Below are 18,187 nucleotides of genomic sequence, written 5' to 3' on the forward strand. Positions count from 1 at the left end.
TACTGCTATTCTATGCAGTAAATAATTTCACAAAAACATGAAGCTTGACACAAAGAAACAATATTTATCCAAACACATACATAGCAGTCCTGCACCGTGCCACAAAGAAGTTCAAAGCTCAGCTATGCAAACATGATTTCTTACTTTTTAGATCATCTGTACAAGTGATAGTGTTACTGAAAACCAGAAAAATAAAACTGGGGCACTACTCTCCTACCCTTTAATTTKGGGGGAGTAAAAATGTATCCTTTGTAAGTCTAATCATATTCTGATCAGTCATCAACAGTRTTCTTAGAAAAATATAATGGAGATATTTCTAATCAGCTCTCACAGGAATCAGAATAAACTGCTGCTGCGTTGAAAGGGGCCTCATTTGGCCTTTTAGCAGAGAGGGTGTCTAAACGTGCTAAGCGCAGCAGCTGCATCAATTCGTTTGCCTTTTGTTTCTGAATTTAAGTCGGAAAGAAGAATCACTCAGAAACAGCAGAAACGTTACACTACTGTGTAAATGTTATCCAAGAGAACAGAGCATAAACCTGGTATTTCCTTTAAACTCTCTACGCAGAACACAGGTATCGCTGCTTCATTCTCTTCACTTTCAAACCGCCGTGAGGCGCCCGCCTTACAACGGCCGTAACGGCCGCAACGGCCGCGCCCGCCGGGAGGCGCCCGCGCGCCAACGGCGCTAATGGCGCCAACGGCCGCGCCCGCCGCGAGGCGCCCGCGCGCTGCTCCAACCGCCCGTCCCGGGCCCTCCCTGAGAGGCAGGGCCGGCACGGCCATCACGGCCTCTCGCGGGATCGCCGCCCTCCGCCCCTTCCTCTCGCGCCCGGAAGCGGCTGCGGTGCCGCTCGCCCTGAGGCGCCGCCATGGAGTACATGACGGAGCCGGCGGCCCCCAGCCAGGGCAACATGTGAGCGCCGGGGCCGGGGCTGGGGCCGGGGCCGGGGCGCGCGGGGAAGGGAGGTGCCGCGCCGCGCCGCGCCGCGCCGCTTCGAGCGCCGGGGGAGGGAGAGGTGTCCGGGCCGCGGCTGCCGGCGAGGCCGCGTGGTGCGCCACGCTTCTCCCCCTCCCGGCGCTGAACAGCGGAAAAAGTAATTAAAAGCTCTACACGTCCATTCGGTTAACAGCGGCCGTTCTTCTGCTGGCTTCTCTGAGACTGTTTCACTTCGTTTTGTGGAGATTCTGGATTTAATTTTTATTTATATGTTTGTATATGTGTGTATATGTATATATATGTATATAAAATYTTTTAGTTGACTCTTGGTTCCTGTGTTCAAGCCTCTGCTGCCAGTGCGGCGTGCCCATCCCACCGAACCCAGCTAACATGTGTGTGGCGTGCCTGCGCTGCCAGGTGGACATCACGGAGGGCATCCCCAAGCAGGTCACCGTGAACTTCTGCAAGCAGTGCGAGAGGTGGGCGTCCTSGTGCTGTGCRGTTCCCAACGGGCTTGGGGGTCACRGCGATCCCACTGCCTCCAAGGGGAAAAGTAACCATCTCAGGAAACTGTGGCACCTCAGTTCGGTCACTGTGACTTGAACACAGGACATGCTCCTTAAGGTTACCRCTTGTAAAACCTCTCTCAGTTGTATGTGTTTCCCTTAAAACCTTTACAGCTTAGAGATGATCTTGTAGTCTACTGCAGTGATTTGGAGATGCTGTTATGGCTGTAGGTGTAGTTTCGTTATGGAAAACACATCCATGGACCTCTTTATGTTGTTTAAAGTTTCAGTTAGTTTAATAGTATGCAGATAGCTATTTAGACAGTTAGAGCATATTATGGATTTGATGGTTTTTTTTTCATTTTCCAAAGCTTTCATATATTTTCTTGTGAAATCAGGAAGGTGTTGGTGTGATGGCTTTGAATAATAAAATAATKAGTTTATGGTCTCTGAAAGAGAAAAGTCAGCAGCTGATGAGAATGACAGTAAAAGTTTGAGTGCTTTTGGAATGTGTGAATCTTAATATTTTAGAGAAGGACAAGTTATAGCTACATAGTTGATACTAAAGCTAAAAATTTGGGAAATAAGTGCATGTCTTTTGACTGTTTTCATTTGTTGAAGCCACTTCACATTTTCTAAAATATTTTCTTTATTGTAGGTATCTTCAGCCTCCAGGAACTTGGATTCAGTGTGCCTTAGAATCAAGAGAGCTTCTTGCTTTGTGTCTAAAAAAAATCAAAGCCTCACTTAGCAGGGTTAGTAGCTGAATTCTGTTATTATTTYGTAAAATGTCTATTAGTATTTCATAAAATTAAATCTGACTGACTTGCACAGGTACCCATTTGTTTTTATACAGAGCTTATATTGAACATACAGAATGGCCATATGATCTCATATAAGTCATATATGAGAGGACTTCATTAAGGATAGGCTATAACAAAGAACTTCCAAACAAACTGAGGCTACTGCGGTCCAATTCTGTGACTTTAGGGCATGCAGTATCATAATTGTTATCACTTATATAGGAGTTGAGTGTAATCAATTGAAGGAAGCGAAGGGTTTTTTAGTGCAATTTAATTTTGCTGTTTTCTTTTTATTTATTTTCAAAAATTGCTTATCTAATGTTTGTTCATGCTTATTATGTTACAAAAAGGGTTTGCAGAGGTTTGTATGCAGACTAAATTGAAAGTTACATGTTAAGTTGGATAAAGTATCTCAAGTTAAGAATATTACCAGAGGAGAAAATCTGAGCTAGTGTATTAGACAGAAAAGATTGTTTTGTTATTGCACTAATCAAGATTTGATTTAGTTGCCTTATGGAGCTTCTCTGTATTAGGCCAGTACTTATGTGTACTACTTACCTTTAGCTGCAGTAAATTTGTGTATTCTTAGTTTTGCAGATTAAATAGATTTATAAGACCAGAAGAAAATACTTTACTATCTAAGCTGATCATTACATTGCATCCAGCAACAGAGTTGGATAGTACACTCAGTTATTCTGACACAGCAGGCTTTGAGGTTGCATCTCCATGGAAGTGTTAGTGTAGATCAAGAGTGTACTTTTGGGACAGATCTCCTGACTGTTCTGTTTACCCCGCTTTGGTTCTCATCACAAAGAAGTCTTAAAAAGCATGAATAGAATTTTTTGAGGATGAAAGTAAAGTGGGAAGTATGTTCCAGAAGCACATCTAATGCACTCAAGCCACCAGCTGGCATTCAGTTCATGATCAGACTAGCTTGAAGTTGCTAAAAACCCCTCCCCCCCCCAAAAAAAAGGATATAGAAAGGATTTCAGGTCTTCTGTACCAGCTCTTTCTGCATCTCTGCTAGGATTAGTCTGTAGTGTTTGTTAATGTGGATGTAGCCTGAGAGACTGAAGTCTTCTTGGATTRCTGACATGAGAACTAAAAACACATTCTAAGCATCTTCTCAATAATGTGCACACAGTAGTTTCTGTATTCTTAAATAATTTTATGATAGTAATTCTTAGTACATCCTTATTTCCTGTACCTTTACTACAAATCCACTGTGACTTGGATGAGTTGCTGTATACTCTTTTTTGTTTCTTATTTTTGCTCCCATTTTAGAAATATTTAACTGCAGCTGCTGAGCTGCCTTAGAGTGTGTTGTTAGATATATTCCTGAATTCTGTACATTTTTCACGTTGAATTTTGTTTGGAAATTAATCTATTTCAAACAGTGTTTTTCCTCCCAAAGTAAGATTCTTCCATTAAATTAAATGGATGTTTTGTGCATTTGATATTGATATTTGTTAACTGATATTGATCCACTGTGTCATACTTCAGGTTACTAACGAAAAGCACACTAATCAAGGGTGATTCAATCAACTAGAAAGTAGACTACTGGTTAATTTTGTTGTTATTAACACAATTACTATGCCAGTGTGATATTGCTTATTTGAAAATTACAGTAAGACTTGGGGGGAGGGAAGGAGGAGTGCTACTCTACAACTTGTCTGTGTCCAAGTTAAACGTGGTTCCTATTTATTTGGTTTGGTAGACTGCTAAATTTCTCTCTGTTTTTGTTTTTTGAGGTTATTCACTTCCTCAGTAGAGGAAGAATTAATTATATCATAAATTTGTGTTTTCTGGTAGATTTGCATGTTTAACACATGCTGTAGTAAAACTGTTGGCAGTGTCTGATTTTTGTTCATTTCCACTGACAGGTCCGGCTGATTGATGCAGGCTTTATTTGGACTGAACCACATTCTAAGAGACTTAAACTAAAACTAACTGTACAGAAAGAGGTAACTGGATGATAGTATACGTAGCTGTGTATGTTGTGTGTGTAGCTTTTAAAAAGCCTTTAGAACAAATACAGTTGTTGTTTTTAAAGACATATGGTTCTTGAAAGAGTACTCATTTTGTTATGCTCAAATTTTGCCATTAGAGTGCTGTTTGTTGTGATTTGAATAAGGTTATCTGTTGTCCCAGTAAAACTGAGAAAATCCTGTCTTGATATGACTAGAAAAAGAGAGAGAAAACTTCTTAAACTTGTATTTTTGCAGGTGATAAATGGAGCAGTTCTTCAGCAAGTATTTGTGGTGGAGTATATGGTTCAGTCTCAGATGTGTGAAGATTGTCACAGAGTTGAAGCTAAGGATTTYTGGAAAGCTGTAGTTCAAGTCAGACAAAAGGTAGAGGCAAATTAATTTTTGTTGATGGTAGCATAGYGAGTCAGACAGATCTTTGAATGTTCTTCTGATTTCATCAGAAGATGTACTTATGATTATAAACTGGCACAGGAATAAGTTGCATGTATACAGTTTTTCCTTACTGGCATTAGTTTAGAAAAACTCTTTTTTCTTTTCTTTTTTTCTTTTTTCTTTTTTTTTCCTTTTTCATGTCAACTAATACTGTGAGCATATTGTGAGCATATTCTTTTGAAATGATGGATGAGAAAAGAAAATTGTGTGCCTTCTGGACATTAAGGTAGTGTTAGAACCAGTAGGACAGATTGTTTATAAATGTTTAAATCTTTTTTTTTTTTAATWATTATTAAAGGAAATGAGTATCTTTAGCAACTAGATACATAAAAATAAGAAATGGACACTTAAATTGGGGTATAAATAGAGTGTATATCTGAAATCTTTTTGATCAGTTGGAAGTGACATGAGACTTCCTTTTCTGGATGATTTCTTCATATAAATGTTTATTCTCCAGGTATACTGCATTTGCACTAGACAGTTTTTAAATAAGATAACACTTCGATAAATTTGTCTTGCTTTGATTTTAGACTTTGCACAAGAAGACTTTCTACTACTTGGAGCAGTTGATTTTAAAACACAGACTTCATCAAAATACACTTCGCATCAAAGAAATCCATGGTAAGTGAGTTGGCTTATTTAATCCTTGAGTAGAACAATAGACTAGCCTGTTTCATTTTGGAAGAATGTTTGCATCAGTAGCTATGTACAGACATATGGCAGATTTTTCTTTTCAAATGCACTGCACAGTATAAATGCAGCACTTCTAGTAGGTATCTTCATCAAGCTTTCTTTTCTTTTAGATGGCTTGGATTTTTATTACTCTTCAAAACAACATGCCCAGAAGATGGTAGACTTTCTTCTATGTACAGTTCCAGCAAGGTATGTGTTTAATTTTTTTGCCTTGAATGCCCAAACGTTTTTGGGAACAGACTTCTATTCATCGTTTTTAAAGAATTATGCAAGTGAAAGTGTAAGTAACCTGTATTCTAGTTAAACAGAAACCCTTCCTACAAAAGCCCTATATTTTGCCATGTAGCCATTGTGAAAGCAATTCTGAATGCATTTTCCCATTTCCTTAATGTATTGGTAGTACATAGCAATGTACCTTTGTTGCTGTACTTTGATGATTATCTTGTTTCAAATAATGTCTGTCTTACTGTTTGAAGGCTTTACTACTTATATTTTATAGATCAAAATCATCTCAACGTTTGATCTCGCATGACATTCATAGTAATGTCTACAATTACAAAAGCACTTTCTCTGTGGAAATCGTTCCAATATGCAAGGTAGCTTCCCTCTATTCCATCTTTAGGTATTCAGTGAGTAGAGTTTGGTTTGATTTTGGTAATGGTGTTTATCTTGAGACTGTTCCTTGTCTTTATAAAGTTTTTGAACTATAGAGGCCTGATTTAGTGTATATTTGGGGAAAGGAGGGGGTGTGCACATGTGTGTGTGTCTCCCTATGAAGAGACAGTGCAGAACTGTCCCTTGTTCAGATTATTGGGGGATACTGGATGGAGTTTTAAAATCAGATTAAGTCTTTTGTAAAGACTTGATTAAAAATTAGGGAAATACGAGTGTAAAATGTTGTCTGTTTATATGCAGGACAATGTTGTTTGTCTATCACCAAAACTGGCACAAAGTCTTGGAAACATGAGCCAGATCTGTGTGTGCATTAGAGTAACAAGTACCATCCACCTCATTGATCCTAGCACTCTGCAGAGTAAGTTTTGAATTCTTAACTGCCCTACAGCTGCATATGATTTTTTTTTCCTAGCACAAATTTTTACTCTCTGTTTTCATGAAAATTCTTTCTTTTTGTWTAAGATCTTAATGTTGACAATGTATCCGTACACTCCTTGGCACAGAAATTTAATAGTAAACTAAGACATAGTTCTTAAACTTAATTTCTTCAGTATCTTTGGCATAATCTTCAAGGTCAGTATTAAGTTCATAGATGCTCTATTTCACTCTTGTTGCTCAGCTCAGCACTTAAAATTTTCAGGAATATTTCTAAATTTCTAAAATTAGGTGACCTTTTTTTTTCCTTGAGTTATGATTCTAGCCATTTGGGTAACAGAAGCACTGTGCTTGGATAGGCATGCAGGTGAGCAATACCAGCAAAATACTTCTATTAAGGGTACATCCAGAAAAATGTGTTTTATGAATAAAAGATACTTGTGCTTCAGACACGTGATAGATGATCGAGCAGTATATGGACAGATCATGAACAGCTATTGAAGCAAAACTTTGCTGTAAAGATCTTGTCTTAGTTGCTTGTTTCATGATAACAAACTTGAACAGAATCCCTTTGGCAGTTGCCTTAATTTTGGCTCATACTTTTTCTTAATTTCTCTGAAAGAAATTCTCATGCTTATGATTGTGKTTTTTTCAGTTGCTGAAATTGATGGAAATACTTACTGGCGCCACCCTTTTAATAGCTTGTTCCATCCAAAACAACTAGAAGAGTTTATTGTTATGGATATCAACAGAGTTCAAGAAAAAAGAAAAGGTGCAGGTGCAGGGGCAAGATCAAACAAAGTAAGAGTTCCTTTGTATTTTATTTAATGTTTTTGGAGTTACTTTTTTTTGTCATAAATTCTGTTTTGAATCATTCTATATTACAAAGCCACATATATGTTTTCCTTTTCTGAAGTTTTCTCTCTCTATCAAAAAAGCTCTTCTCCAAGCATTTTTGTTTGGAAATTGCATAGGCATTCTCTGAATTCCACTCGCAGAAATTCTTGTCCTTTGTAGAGCTTAAACTCACTTGTAACTATCATTCTTAATTATTTTGTATTAATTTTGTAACTGTTCAGTTGTTAAATTGTTTCTGTTGACTTACAGAAACATTTATTTTAAATCAGAATTAAAGATTCATTCAAGCTTCCCCTCTGCCCCCCAAGTCAAAAGCTGTGTGTTGTGGAAAGTTAAGACATAAAAACAACACCTGTCTATTTATAGGAACAGCCTTATTGGAATTCTTGTGAAAAGTAGTCTCCATGGCCTTTTCCATACTTTTGTAAAAGCCAAGCACTAGAGATGAGAAATGGGAAATGGTGAGCAATACACTGGATACTTGGTGAGGAAATAAAAGTTTGATTAGTGGAATTTAAAACAGTAGTATAGCAGTACGAATGTTTTAACAGCACAGCAAGTTCAGCTGCATTTGATTACAGAAGTATTTTGTTTTTCATTCCTCAAGCACACGCTGGCAGAAGCCTGGGTACAGAAAACTTCGGAGTTGAATACGGATCATCAATATTTCTGCTGTACTCACTTGGGACACATTTTAAATCCTGGGGACCTTGTCCTAGGGTCTGTTTTTTGGTTTTTGGGTTTTTGGGGGTTTTTTTGACTTTGATTTAAATAAGTGGTTCTGTAAGAATTACCTACTGCAAGACTCAAATGCTCTTTTGGTGATGGTTACACTGAATTGACATGGAAAGCATGACAAAATTTTTATATTCGATTGTGGAAAAGAAGCTTAGAGTAGTTTGAGAGAGGAAACTTGACATTTTTTATAACCCAGAATGCAAGGAAGTAAATTCTGGCACCTGATGAGTTAACTCTACTATTCAGTTTGTTAGGGAGCTGAAATACTTTTCTATTTAATGTGAGCATCAAAGAGCTAACTTGGATTCTCTCCATTATCAAGAGAGTTATGAGCTGTTCTTATTTCTAAACAAAAATTGGCAAAAGGAATACAATCTTTCTATCTTAACCAGGAAGAGATGATCCTACTACAAGAATTTTTAATAACAAAAAGTCGTCTTAAGAGCTGTTAGTAATAAGATAGTTAAAGCTAAGTATTGACTATAAAGTGCAGATTTGACACAAGTAGATTGGAGGCATTTTTAAAATACCAGTCAATGTGAGAGTAAGGTAAAGCATATGGCTTTGTTGCTTGATAGTATCATAAACAGCACTGACAAATATGAAATGTTCATAAGGTAGATTAGACTTTGGTACTGGTGGGCTTAAACATGAATATTGGAGTTTTTGTGAGCCCAGCAGAATCTCAGTAGATACTCTTATGTGGRGTTAGGAGGCTGGTGTGTGGGCCAAGCTACTGAACAGGTTTTGAGAACAACTGCTTCTACAAGTTATTCATAGTTATGATAGCTGCTGTGGATTTTTAATTTGCTCTATAACTCCTTTGAAAATGTTTGTCTTAGCTATTATTTACGATATGCTGCTCTTTAACATAAGCATTCAGTACATCAAGTTCAGTTTTATATGTTGTACCTGTTTTCATTTTAGATTCGACTTGGCCAATTGTAACTTAAATGATGAATTTGCAAATAAGATGAACCCACACCATATTCCTGATGTGGTAAGGTTATTCTCTTTCTCTGTATGAAATTTTCGCTCATTACTCAGGACTATTAAGGAATACAGTGTTTTTATAAAAAGTATTTAGCAGTTTCCTAGTGCCAAAAGAAAGGGACATTAATATTGAAATTTGATTAGAATACTAATTTTGAGAATTCTTTTCTCACTGCCTAAGTTTTGTGGTGTTTAAATAATAGATTTACTTGTCTTATTCATTTTTTCATTTAATTTGTTACATCCTGTATGATGAAAACTGCGTATTGCATCTCTGGCATGCATATGCCTCCCCAGGATGTAACCTAAAGTGTTTGGAACTTTTAGATTGACAAATGCTATATAAATTGTATATAAAAGCTTCTTAGTGATGGCCAGTGGACTGGCCATCCTGGATTACTCAGAGCAAAAGTACAGCTCTCATGCTGCTATCTTGTGTTTATAGTAAAATTGTTGACTATCACTTAGTCAGCTGATTTTACAGGTTTCCAAATCTAGGCTTGGATATTGTTTGGGATTTTGAGGTAATTTTATCAATTTTGTTTAAGGTTTATATGTAAATATTTTTTGTTGTTGTGTTTTTYACACTGTAGGTATTAATAAAGAAGAGCTATGACCGTACCAAACGCCAGCGTCGCAGAAACTGGAAACTAAAAGAGCTAGAAAGGGACAGAGAAGGCATGGATACAGATGATGAAAGGTTCAGTATCTACCATGCAGCTTTTCAGTCCTTTCTAAAATACTGTGCCAAGTCTAGAAATAATATTTCTCAGTATCTGCTGAGAATAAACTCAGTGTAATACCTTAGGTGATTTACTAATTATTCATGGCATGCAAGGAAATGCTGCCGGTTCTGTATGAGAGACTGTACAGTGCTGGCTCTCCTAGGTTGATTTCAGTGCTCTCTGAAGAGCAGCATCCTTCTGTGTGCTTCCCCCTCCCCCCGATGCAGGAAGTGCCTGAAGCACATGCACCTTATTTATGCTTCTAAATTATACTGTCTTGACTGCTAAGTTTTCAGGGAAGATGGATATTGAGGACAGTACTTTAAAAATAATTACATAAATAACAATATCAACTCTTAAACATGTTACTTTTGTCAAATATAAAAACTATCTTTAAGATACTTTTCTTGAAAAGCTTAAGCCATGAGACAAATGAATAGTATCAGAAGCTTTTCGTCTTTTGTTTACAAATGGCATTAATTTGGCTAAAGGGACGCTTTTGTGAAAACACAGAGGGATTTCCATGGGTGGTACATTCAGGGACAAAGCTGAGACAGCAACAGCTGATTAAGTCTAAATAATACTCAATTGAGTAGAAAAACTGAGGCARTTAGAGTTAAATGAGGACAGGCAATTTAAACAAAAATTTTTTAGAAACTATTWGGTGCTGATAATTAAAGATAAGCTGAAAGAATTAATTGGAAAGTGTCAGAATGCAATCTGAATGCATGTCTAAAGGACTGCATTCTGCAGTCCTTTCTTGGGGCTTTGTGTTCTTTGATTTTATGGGCATCAGGGTTCTCTAATGATTCGCTAAATAAATTTGCATAAATCCAAAAAAAGTGATTAAATGCATTAAGCTTCTTTTACAGACAATACCAGGACTTCCTTGAAGATCTTGAAGAAGATGAAGCCATAAGGAAGAATGTCAACATTTATAGAAGTAAGGCCTTTTAAATCACTTAATTGCACATAATTATATCATGACTATTTGAGTGAAAATATTCTTATTGAAATTCTGTGTTTGGATTCTTCCAACTGCTAATGCTTGGAGAAACTGTAACTTAAAAGTATGAGGTATTCTGTCTCACATGCACTGAATGCATGTTGATGGGTTATTTTCTGTGTTTGTTGGTATTTAATGTGTGAGATAGAAGCCTGTTTTGAACACTCCACCGCCCAAAAAAACCCCATCAACAACAGCAGACAAACCAACCTGCTGGGTGAAGGTTTTGATAAGTGATTCAGTATCCTTCATGAAGACAAGCTTTATTCTTTGGAGGAGGGAGTTGTTTGGGATTTTTTTTGTTGTTCTTTACTCAGTTTTTGTTGTTGTTGTTTCTTAGATTCAGATATTCCAGTGGAGAGCGACACAGATGAGGATGGTCCTCCACGAATCAGTCTAGCTGAAATGCTAGAGGATCTGCATATTTCTCAGGATGCCACTGGTGGAGAGGGAGCAAGTATGATGACAGAATAAGAACAGTCCATTAATATATACAATAATATTCATTTGGAGAAGAAAAAATATCCCAAATACACAAAACATAACTGAACATTACAAACTGTAATTGTTAGACACTGATCTTGGAAAGTAATGTGGTAGATAATCACTATACCCCTAAATCATATTACTGAATGATTATATGTAATCTCCCAGAGGATCAGTAACTGAAGTTAAATCTCTGATGCAGGCATTGCAGAGTAAGTTCCACAAGTTCCTCAAATCTTCCCAAAAGCTCCCCTTAACTTCTGCAGTATAAAGACCAGCTGGGCTGTAACTGAGAGTAATGATTGTCTTGTACTTAAGACACCGAATAAGAAGGGATGTCCAGAGGGATAGATTTTATTCTAGTTTGGTAGACTTGTAGGTAGTACATCTTACCTACTCTTTATTGCTTTCATTTCTTTACCTGTGAGGCAGATTTTTCCTGTCTTTTTAGCACAATGGTTAGAAATTTTATATGAAGATGCTGTATTCCCCATTGTAATATTTTGAGGAAGCTCAAACATGCATCTTCTGTTCCTTTGGTAAGACAACTCCAAATGCACATGTTGTACACACACAAAACTCCCCTCTGAGTTGATTGAAGGTACAGCACCCTGAATCAGAAAAATTGGAAACTTCTGTTCACTGTAATGAATATTGTTGTGCATAACCTTTAATTAATATAACAGTTATGAGCTATTAAAAACTATAAAAATCTTTTTTTGTCCATCACTTAGTTAACTGTTGAAGTAAATTACTACAGACCCAAATAGGACATAATTGGTATAGTTGGGCATTGAATATTGGTATCAATCAGTGTTTAGTTCACTTTACTGTATAAAGGAGGTGCAACAGAAATATTACTAAGAGTTTATGTAAATATACATTTCATTTAACTGAACAGAAACAGGGAAGCATACCATACAGGAAGAGTAATTTYGACGCTTTGTTTATAATGCTTCAGAAAACATGTTTCAAAATAACTGGCACATGTGAAAGTGGGAAAATCTTTGTGGAGAAGAGCAGAATTCAGTTACAGAGGTATTAGTGATTCCTCTGTGTAGGCTCTACATAATTCATAAAATGAGAAGACTTAACTGCGTTTATCTGTAACTACATGTATATTTGTAGAATTAACTTTTTGAGAAATATATAAGTCTGAAAATTCACTGCACTATTTCTCTGTAGTATCAACTGATGAGGTGTCAGGAACATCTTTCTGAATTTGACAGTACTAGACAGCTTTTTAAGGTCTCAAAGAAAAATTAAGAAACRATCAAGGCCTTGGCAGTGGGCTGGGCATTGCAAAGTGAGAGAAATTTTGGCTGAATCTTTAGTTTAAATGTCAACTGTTGACTAAGCATTTCTGAACAGATGYAACTTCATTGCATTCCAGTCTTGTCTGTATTCCTGGTGTTTGAGCTCAGACAGTATTCATACAAGGCAAATGAATTTTTGATTATAAAAGAAGGAGTTAGGTTCAGGGTGATTTTTCCTCTCTTTTTTTTTGGTGGGGGAGTTGGTTGTTTTGTTTGGTTGTTTCTGACTATCTTGTAATCACCCACTTGTAAAGGAAAAAATTGGAAATTTGGAAGGCATTTTTGGTGTAGCTGAACTATAAGCCTTCTCTTGGACTTAGCAGTTGAGTTAGCGGGCATCCCTTAGATGTGCTGTTTTTCACTGTGTATTTGTGTCATGCTAAGCTCTTCTGCTTCTTCTCTTAAAATTTGTCATGTATCTTTACTATGTTGAAAAGCAGTTACGAAAATCCATAAAGCTGTTGCGAACTGGAAGTACAATTTATTTCATACTAGCAACTTAGTTCAGTATAGAAACTGCATAAAACTGTGCTCAAAAAAAAATAAAAAAATCCATGAGAATGCAGCTGCATAGCTAACCTGAATTATCACTGCAATAAATTTCATTATACTGTGGTGGCAGTACTGTTGAGAAGATAAAGATAAAACTCGGTTCTAGTGGCTCCCTTGGACTGAATCTGTGGAAGTTTTTGAAGAGCTTTGATTTGTAACCTGTAGCCAATTCATAATGTCTCAGGGTGAGATGTGTTCTGGGCTGTGATTTTTTTTTTTTCATTTTTTTTCTTTTTTTCCAGCCCAGGTGAAAGCAATGAATTCTTTATCTAGTCTTGTTTGGAAATAGATAGCTTTCTCTTGTTAGGAAATGAATGGTGATTTGGAATAAAAATGTGTTTTAAACTGTGCCACTTTGATCAGCTATTTTCCTTCCTCTCTGATGTTTGCCTTCGTAGTATGTCTCAGTAAGTTCAGACGTACTGCTGTCCTGTCATTCTGTGTTTGCTCTATGTCTCCCCACCGCCACCACCATGGTCTGTTACCAGTCTGTATTAGTTTCCATGTGTCCTTTCAGCAAAGGACTTGTCTGGAACAATCTCATACCGAAGATGCTAGACAAACAAGTCATAAATCCAAGCCTAGTGCTTAGCTTTTTGTGCATTTGTTTGCTAAATGGTAACACATAGTAACAGCACTGAGATAAGTGGGTAAGCTATGTGTACTTGAAACCAAGCAAAGTTCTAATTTTAGGTCCTCAAGTTTACAGTGTCCTTTTAACATTTAAATGGTTGGGAGCCAAAAAAGGATTAGATGGTATACTGGCAACTGAAATATTTGCCAAGTTCTTCTCAGTGACACTAGATAAGTAATTTGACAGCAGGTACTTAATTCACAACAGATAAAAAGGCTGCTGCTTTACCCTGCATCTCTTTTGAAAAAACTATTTGTAGATTAAGAGCCACAGCATAAAGAGAAAGCACCTTTTATACTATAGAGAAGTTGCTTTAGGATTCATGAGACATAGCTGCTAAGTGGGTGTTTTGTTTTGTTTTTAAAACCAGATTTTAAATCAGAATTGTTGAAGCAAAACATCTCATCGGTCTGCTGAGGGAAGAGGAAGGTTTTCTTTTGGGACATGAATTGTATGCACATGTGTGTATGGGACTTAGCACAGTGTATGTGTGATACATATACCAAGCAGGAGTAGTATGTGTAGTAACTTATGCATAGTAATGCAGATAGAAAAGGGGTGACTGAAGTAGTGGTATGATGGTTAAGTTTGAAGTGTACTTAACACATGCAGTAGCATACTAGACTAAACAGAAAGAGTAGTTTCTAAAGGATATATATTAAAAAAAAAAAAAAAAAAAAAAACTTGCACAGCTAGCTGAAGAGATTCAGTTTCAGTAGAGAAGAGCTTTTGTCCTTTAAAACAGCTGCTGTCTTGTTCTTTCAGAAGCAAAGCTTTCACAATGGGAAACTGAATAGGGCTTCTTACAGGCTTTTAGCCCTATCACTAATTTCCCTGCGTGGGAATGGCAGGAAGTAGTAGCTATTTAAGCTAAGAGAGTTTTTGTATGATGTGTTTTTTTTCTTTCTCCCAGGGATTTGGGGGGGGGGGAAAAGGCTGGGGTCAGCAGTGGCTCTGCCAGGCACAGAAGGGAGCACAGTGGGACAGGACTTGGCCCTCATAAACAGGGACCACATGTGTGTAGCCAGTGAGRACAGCAGAGAGTCACCCCAGGAGGCACTCCCCACAAGGCAATCAGATTGCGGATGTGAGGTGGGCAAGGGTTGCTATACACACTTATTTTCCTTTTTAGTAACTGAAACATGCTCAAGACAGAATGCAAAGTGCTGGGTATGTTTTAAGTACTTGTCTATGACTGGTCGTGTACACTTTGTTGGAATGCTGCAACACCTAGCCGGAGAGAGGGACCAGCAGTCTCATCCCAGCCAGGAGTCATCTGCATTGGCAGGCAGAAATTTTTCATGCTCTTCTGCAGAAGTGGGCATAGAAAAACTTGTGAGGTGTCCCTGTGATAAATGTAACAGTCCACCTGATGTCACTATTCCCTCATGTTGATGGCCTCAAGAGCAGCCTGCTCAGCTGTTACAAAGAAAAGCTAGCTTTGAACTCTGAAAAACTTCATCCAATTCTTGTTTTTGCTGATGTAATTGCTACGCATTTTCTTAAGTTTAAGGCTGATAAAACCAAACCTCAGGGAAGGTGAGACAAAAAAAAGTTTTTTGATCTTGCTGTTAAAGGACTTGCTCCTGGCAATCTGCTCCTCCTGCCAGCAGATTCCTTCTACTTGCACTCTGCCAAGGCCACTTATTTTAGCTGTGCGCTCCCAGAACAACAGTTAAATATAGGAGCAAGACTCCTGTGTTGAGTTTCAGAGTGTTTTAGTGGTGTTGGCTGTATATAGAGCACTAACAGAACACTATATAGAACACTACAGAACATAATCATGTAGCAAAGAATAYTATTGCCCTCAGAATTTACCTGACTTAAGTTTTCTATAGTTAATCTTCAGCATAAGCACAGGCTGAGAACTTGGTTAAGACACTTAAAAACAGGAGATCAAGTTTAAAATTTGCCAAGACCCATTCCAACCATAATTACCAGAAAATAAAAGTGCCTTTATGTACTTTGAGTATTTAGCTTTATAAAATGAAGCACTATATATGACATGCATCTGCAGCTAATGTAATCTCTCACATTCATTAAGAAAATGCTTCAGCTGTGCCAAGGACTGTAAGGGTGTTGGGAGACATTTAAAATCCATGTTCAGTGGCAAACTTTAAATGATAGAAACTGCTAAGTCTATCAATTATTTGGGCAGGTTATKTTGTACACTACTTAGCATGATGAAACTCAGTGCAGATGGGCTATAACAAAATGGTTATCACTTTGGGTATTAATGTAGGTCTTCGTAAATTCATACCTTTTTGTTGGTTTGATCAGAGACATAAGGGGATACAAATTTTAATTGTACTTGTGCCGAAATGAAYTTATGCTGATGTATAAAAGCTTGACGTGTAAACTAGTGACTGCAAGCAGCAGAGAAAGCTCTCAAAGTCATTTGAAGTTCTAGATTTGTTTTASATTTTTGCATTAAAGAAATATGATCATATTCAAAATAATACAGAATTAAAGTTACGAGAGGGAGACCATGGAAGATGGCTTCAAGTTAGGTGACAAAGTGCAGGAACGTGCCAAGCCACATTGCCTGGCTTTTCCAGTGAACYGCACAGGAAGCCTGGACGGAAGAGCTACGTCAGCCCTTTAGGGGCCCTGGATCCCCCGAGGAGCGTAAGTGTTGCACCACCTCGCATTTGCTGTCTGGATCTTAGGTTCTCTGATGCTCTTTGGAAGCCTCAGTTCAGAGTTAGGCATGCAGGTTTCCAGTGCCCAATTACAGGGAATTAGTCCCAAAGCACAAGATCTGCAGAAGAAAGGCGCTGAGAAAGGAGACGCCTGAGCCGGCCTGGCGGAAACGCTCGTGTGAATGCCGATGAGAGCGACGGCGCTTGGGCAGCTCTTCCAGCTGCCTGCTGAGGTGTTGCTCGTGCTAGGTGCCCGTTCCCGTAGGCAGCACGCTAAGCTCTCCTGTCTAGGACGAGGCTGCTGTYGCCTCGTTCAGATCCGGCAAAAGGACACGTATGCTCCAGGGAGGATTTAAAAGGAATTCTCTTTAGTCCAGAGCCTGGAAATGTTGAGACAGCTACAGTTTAACCTTGGCAGCATCTGAACTCTATGTATAGCTCATTTGTTTACCTCCATTTCCTAAGTGTCTAAAAATCACACTTTCTTAAGGCATCTTCTWTTCAGCCTAGTTCAGTCTTTTCAAAGGGTTCCTATTTCTGTAGCTTTCTCATTCTGTGGTGAGGTTAACTGGTGTCAAAATGCCTTACAAAAGTTAGGGTATTCATAGCTACTTCAGGTTTTCTTTGAGCTTAATTTTACTTTTTAATATCAGTTTATTATTTACTACAGTATTCTTGGAATGAATTTTTCTTTGAGTTACTGTAACTTGTTTCAATTTTAGCTAATGTTTTGTGCCTGGGAATTTTGCTCAGCTTCCTGCTTAACAATCACAAATATTACAAAAGTTCTACATAAATTAACATTGAGAATTTTTGTTTAAGTTTCATAGATCGAAGTGCTGTCTTAGGAGGTAGGTCTTTATTAAAGCTTTCATCTGTCTCCTTTAGCATTCTTTCTGTGGGATCATTAAATCATCTTTCAGCAGTATACAGATAAGGGGTTTTTTATAGCTACATTGATAGGTAGCATAAAGCAAGGAGTTTACAACTTCATGTTATGTAACAAAAATAATAAGTTCAGTAATATTGGGTGCAGTTTGGTCATACTCAATTCCCTTCATTCTGTACTGCAAGATTACTTTTCAAATGTAGCTTTCTACCATTTTAAAGACAATTTATTTTCAAGATTAAGTAATCAAAAGTCAAGTTGAAGCGTTACACTCGCCTTAAATCCTTTCCTTATGCAGATGAATTAGCCACTTACAGACACACAATTGAAAGCAGCCTTAGATATCTTCAAAGAACAGTCTGCTGGCTTCTACAGGATATGAATACTCTGGATTCTGTGGCCCTTTGTATAGGATGAACAGCAGACAGGGAAATTTTGATTAAACATAAGGAAAAAAATTGTAAAGATAAAGAGGATGGCATGCTAGCGGAGACTGTATTGTTAACCTGCTAAGAACAGTACAGGTTTAGTGATCCTCGTGACAATATGATGGATTCATATGACCTCGTCTTCCTTTGTCCTGTGACTTTTTACTAGTACACACCTCTAAAGTCAATGAGTGCAGAATTGGACCATTTCAGAGTTAGTTTTTTTAAAAAGTGCAAAATTGGATTACTTGAATCTAAACTAGCTTTCTAAAAACAAAAGTGCTTCTCGGCGTCATAGCTCCCACCTGCAACATGCAGTAAGAAGCAACAAAAAGTAATTTTTTCTACAAAAACTTGTGTCCCTGCAAACTTTGACTGTGTTTACACCGCAAACGGAGCATTGGTTTGTACTCAGTTTGTTCTTTGGCCCCTCACACGCCCCATCTCGCTTTCAAAGGTGCTTGTAGCCACAAGGGATGAAAGAGTCCTTGCATGTAAGAACACACAG

The 18,187-nt window shown here is 37.8% G+C and overlaps 1 protein-coding gene across 1 annotated transcript; it reads left to right on the plus strand.

The window, feature by feature from the left end:
• The first annotated feature begins 822 nt into the window (after window positions 1–822).
• Window positions 823–13,436, plus strand: NMD3 (NMD3 ribosome export adaptor). Its single transcript, XM_085304032.1, has 15 exons — window positions 823–913; window positions 1,282–1,416; window positions 2,102–2,198; window positions 4,130–4,210; window positions 4,472–4,600; window positions 5,200–5,290; window positions 5,473–5,551; window positions 5,862–5,958; window positions 6,278–6,395; window positions 7,068–7,213; window positions 7,878–7,990; window positions 8,936–9,008; window positions 9,595–9,701; window positions 10,599–10,669; window positions 11,073–13,436. The coding sequence occupies exons 1-15, from the start codon at window positions 870–872 to the stop codon at window positions 11,204–11,206; spliced, it is 1,515 nt and encodes a 504-aa protein (XP_085160158.1). The 5' UTR covers window positions 823–869; the 3' UTR covers window positions 11,207–13,436.
• Window positions 13,437–18,187: the final 4,751 nt, after the last annotated feature.

This window comes from Rhea americana, unplaced genomic scaffold (assembly GCF_003343005.1).
Source record: "Rhea americana isolate MKP2758 unplaced genomic scaffold, rheAme1 scaffold_202, whole genome shotgun sequence".
Lineage (NCBI taxonomy): Eukaryota > Metazoa > Chordata > Aves > Rheiformes > Rheidae > Rhea > Rhea americana.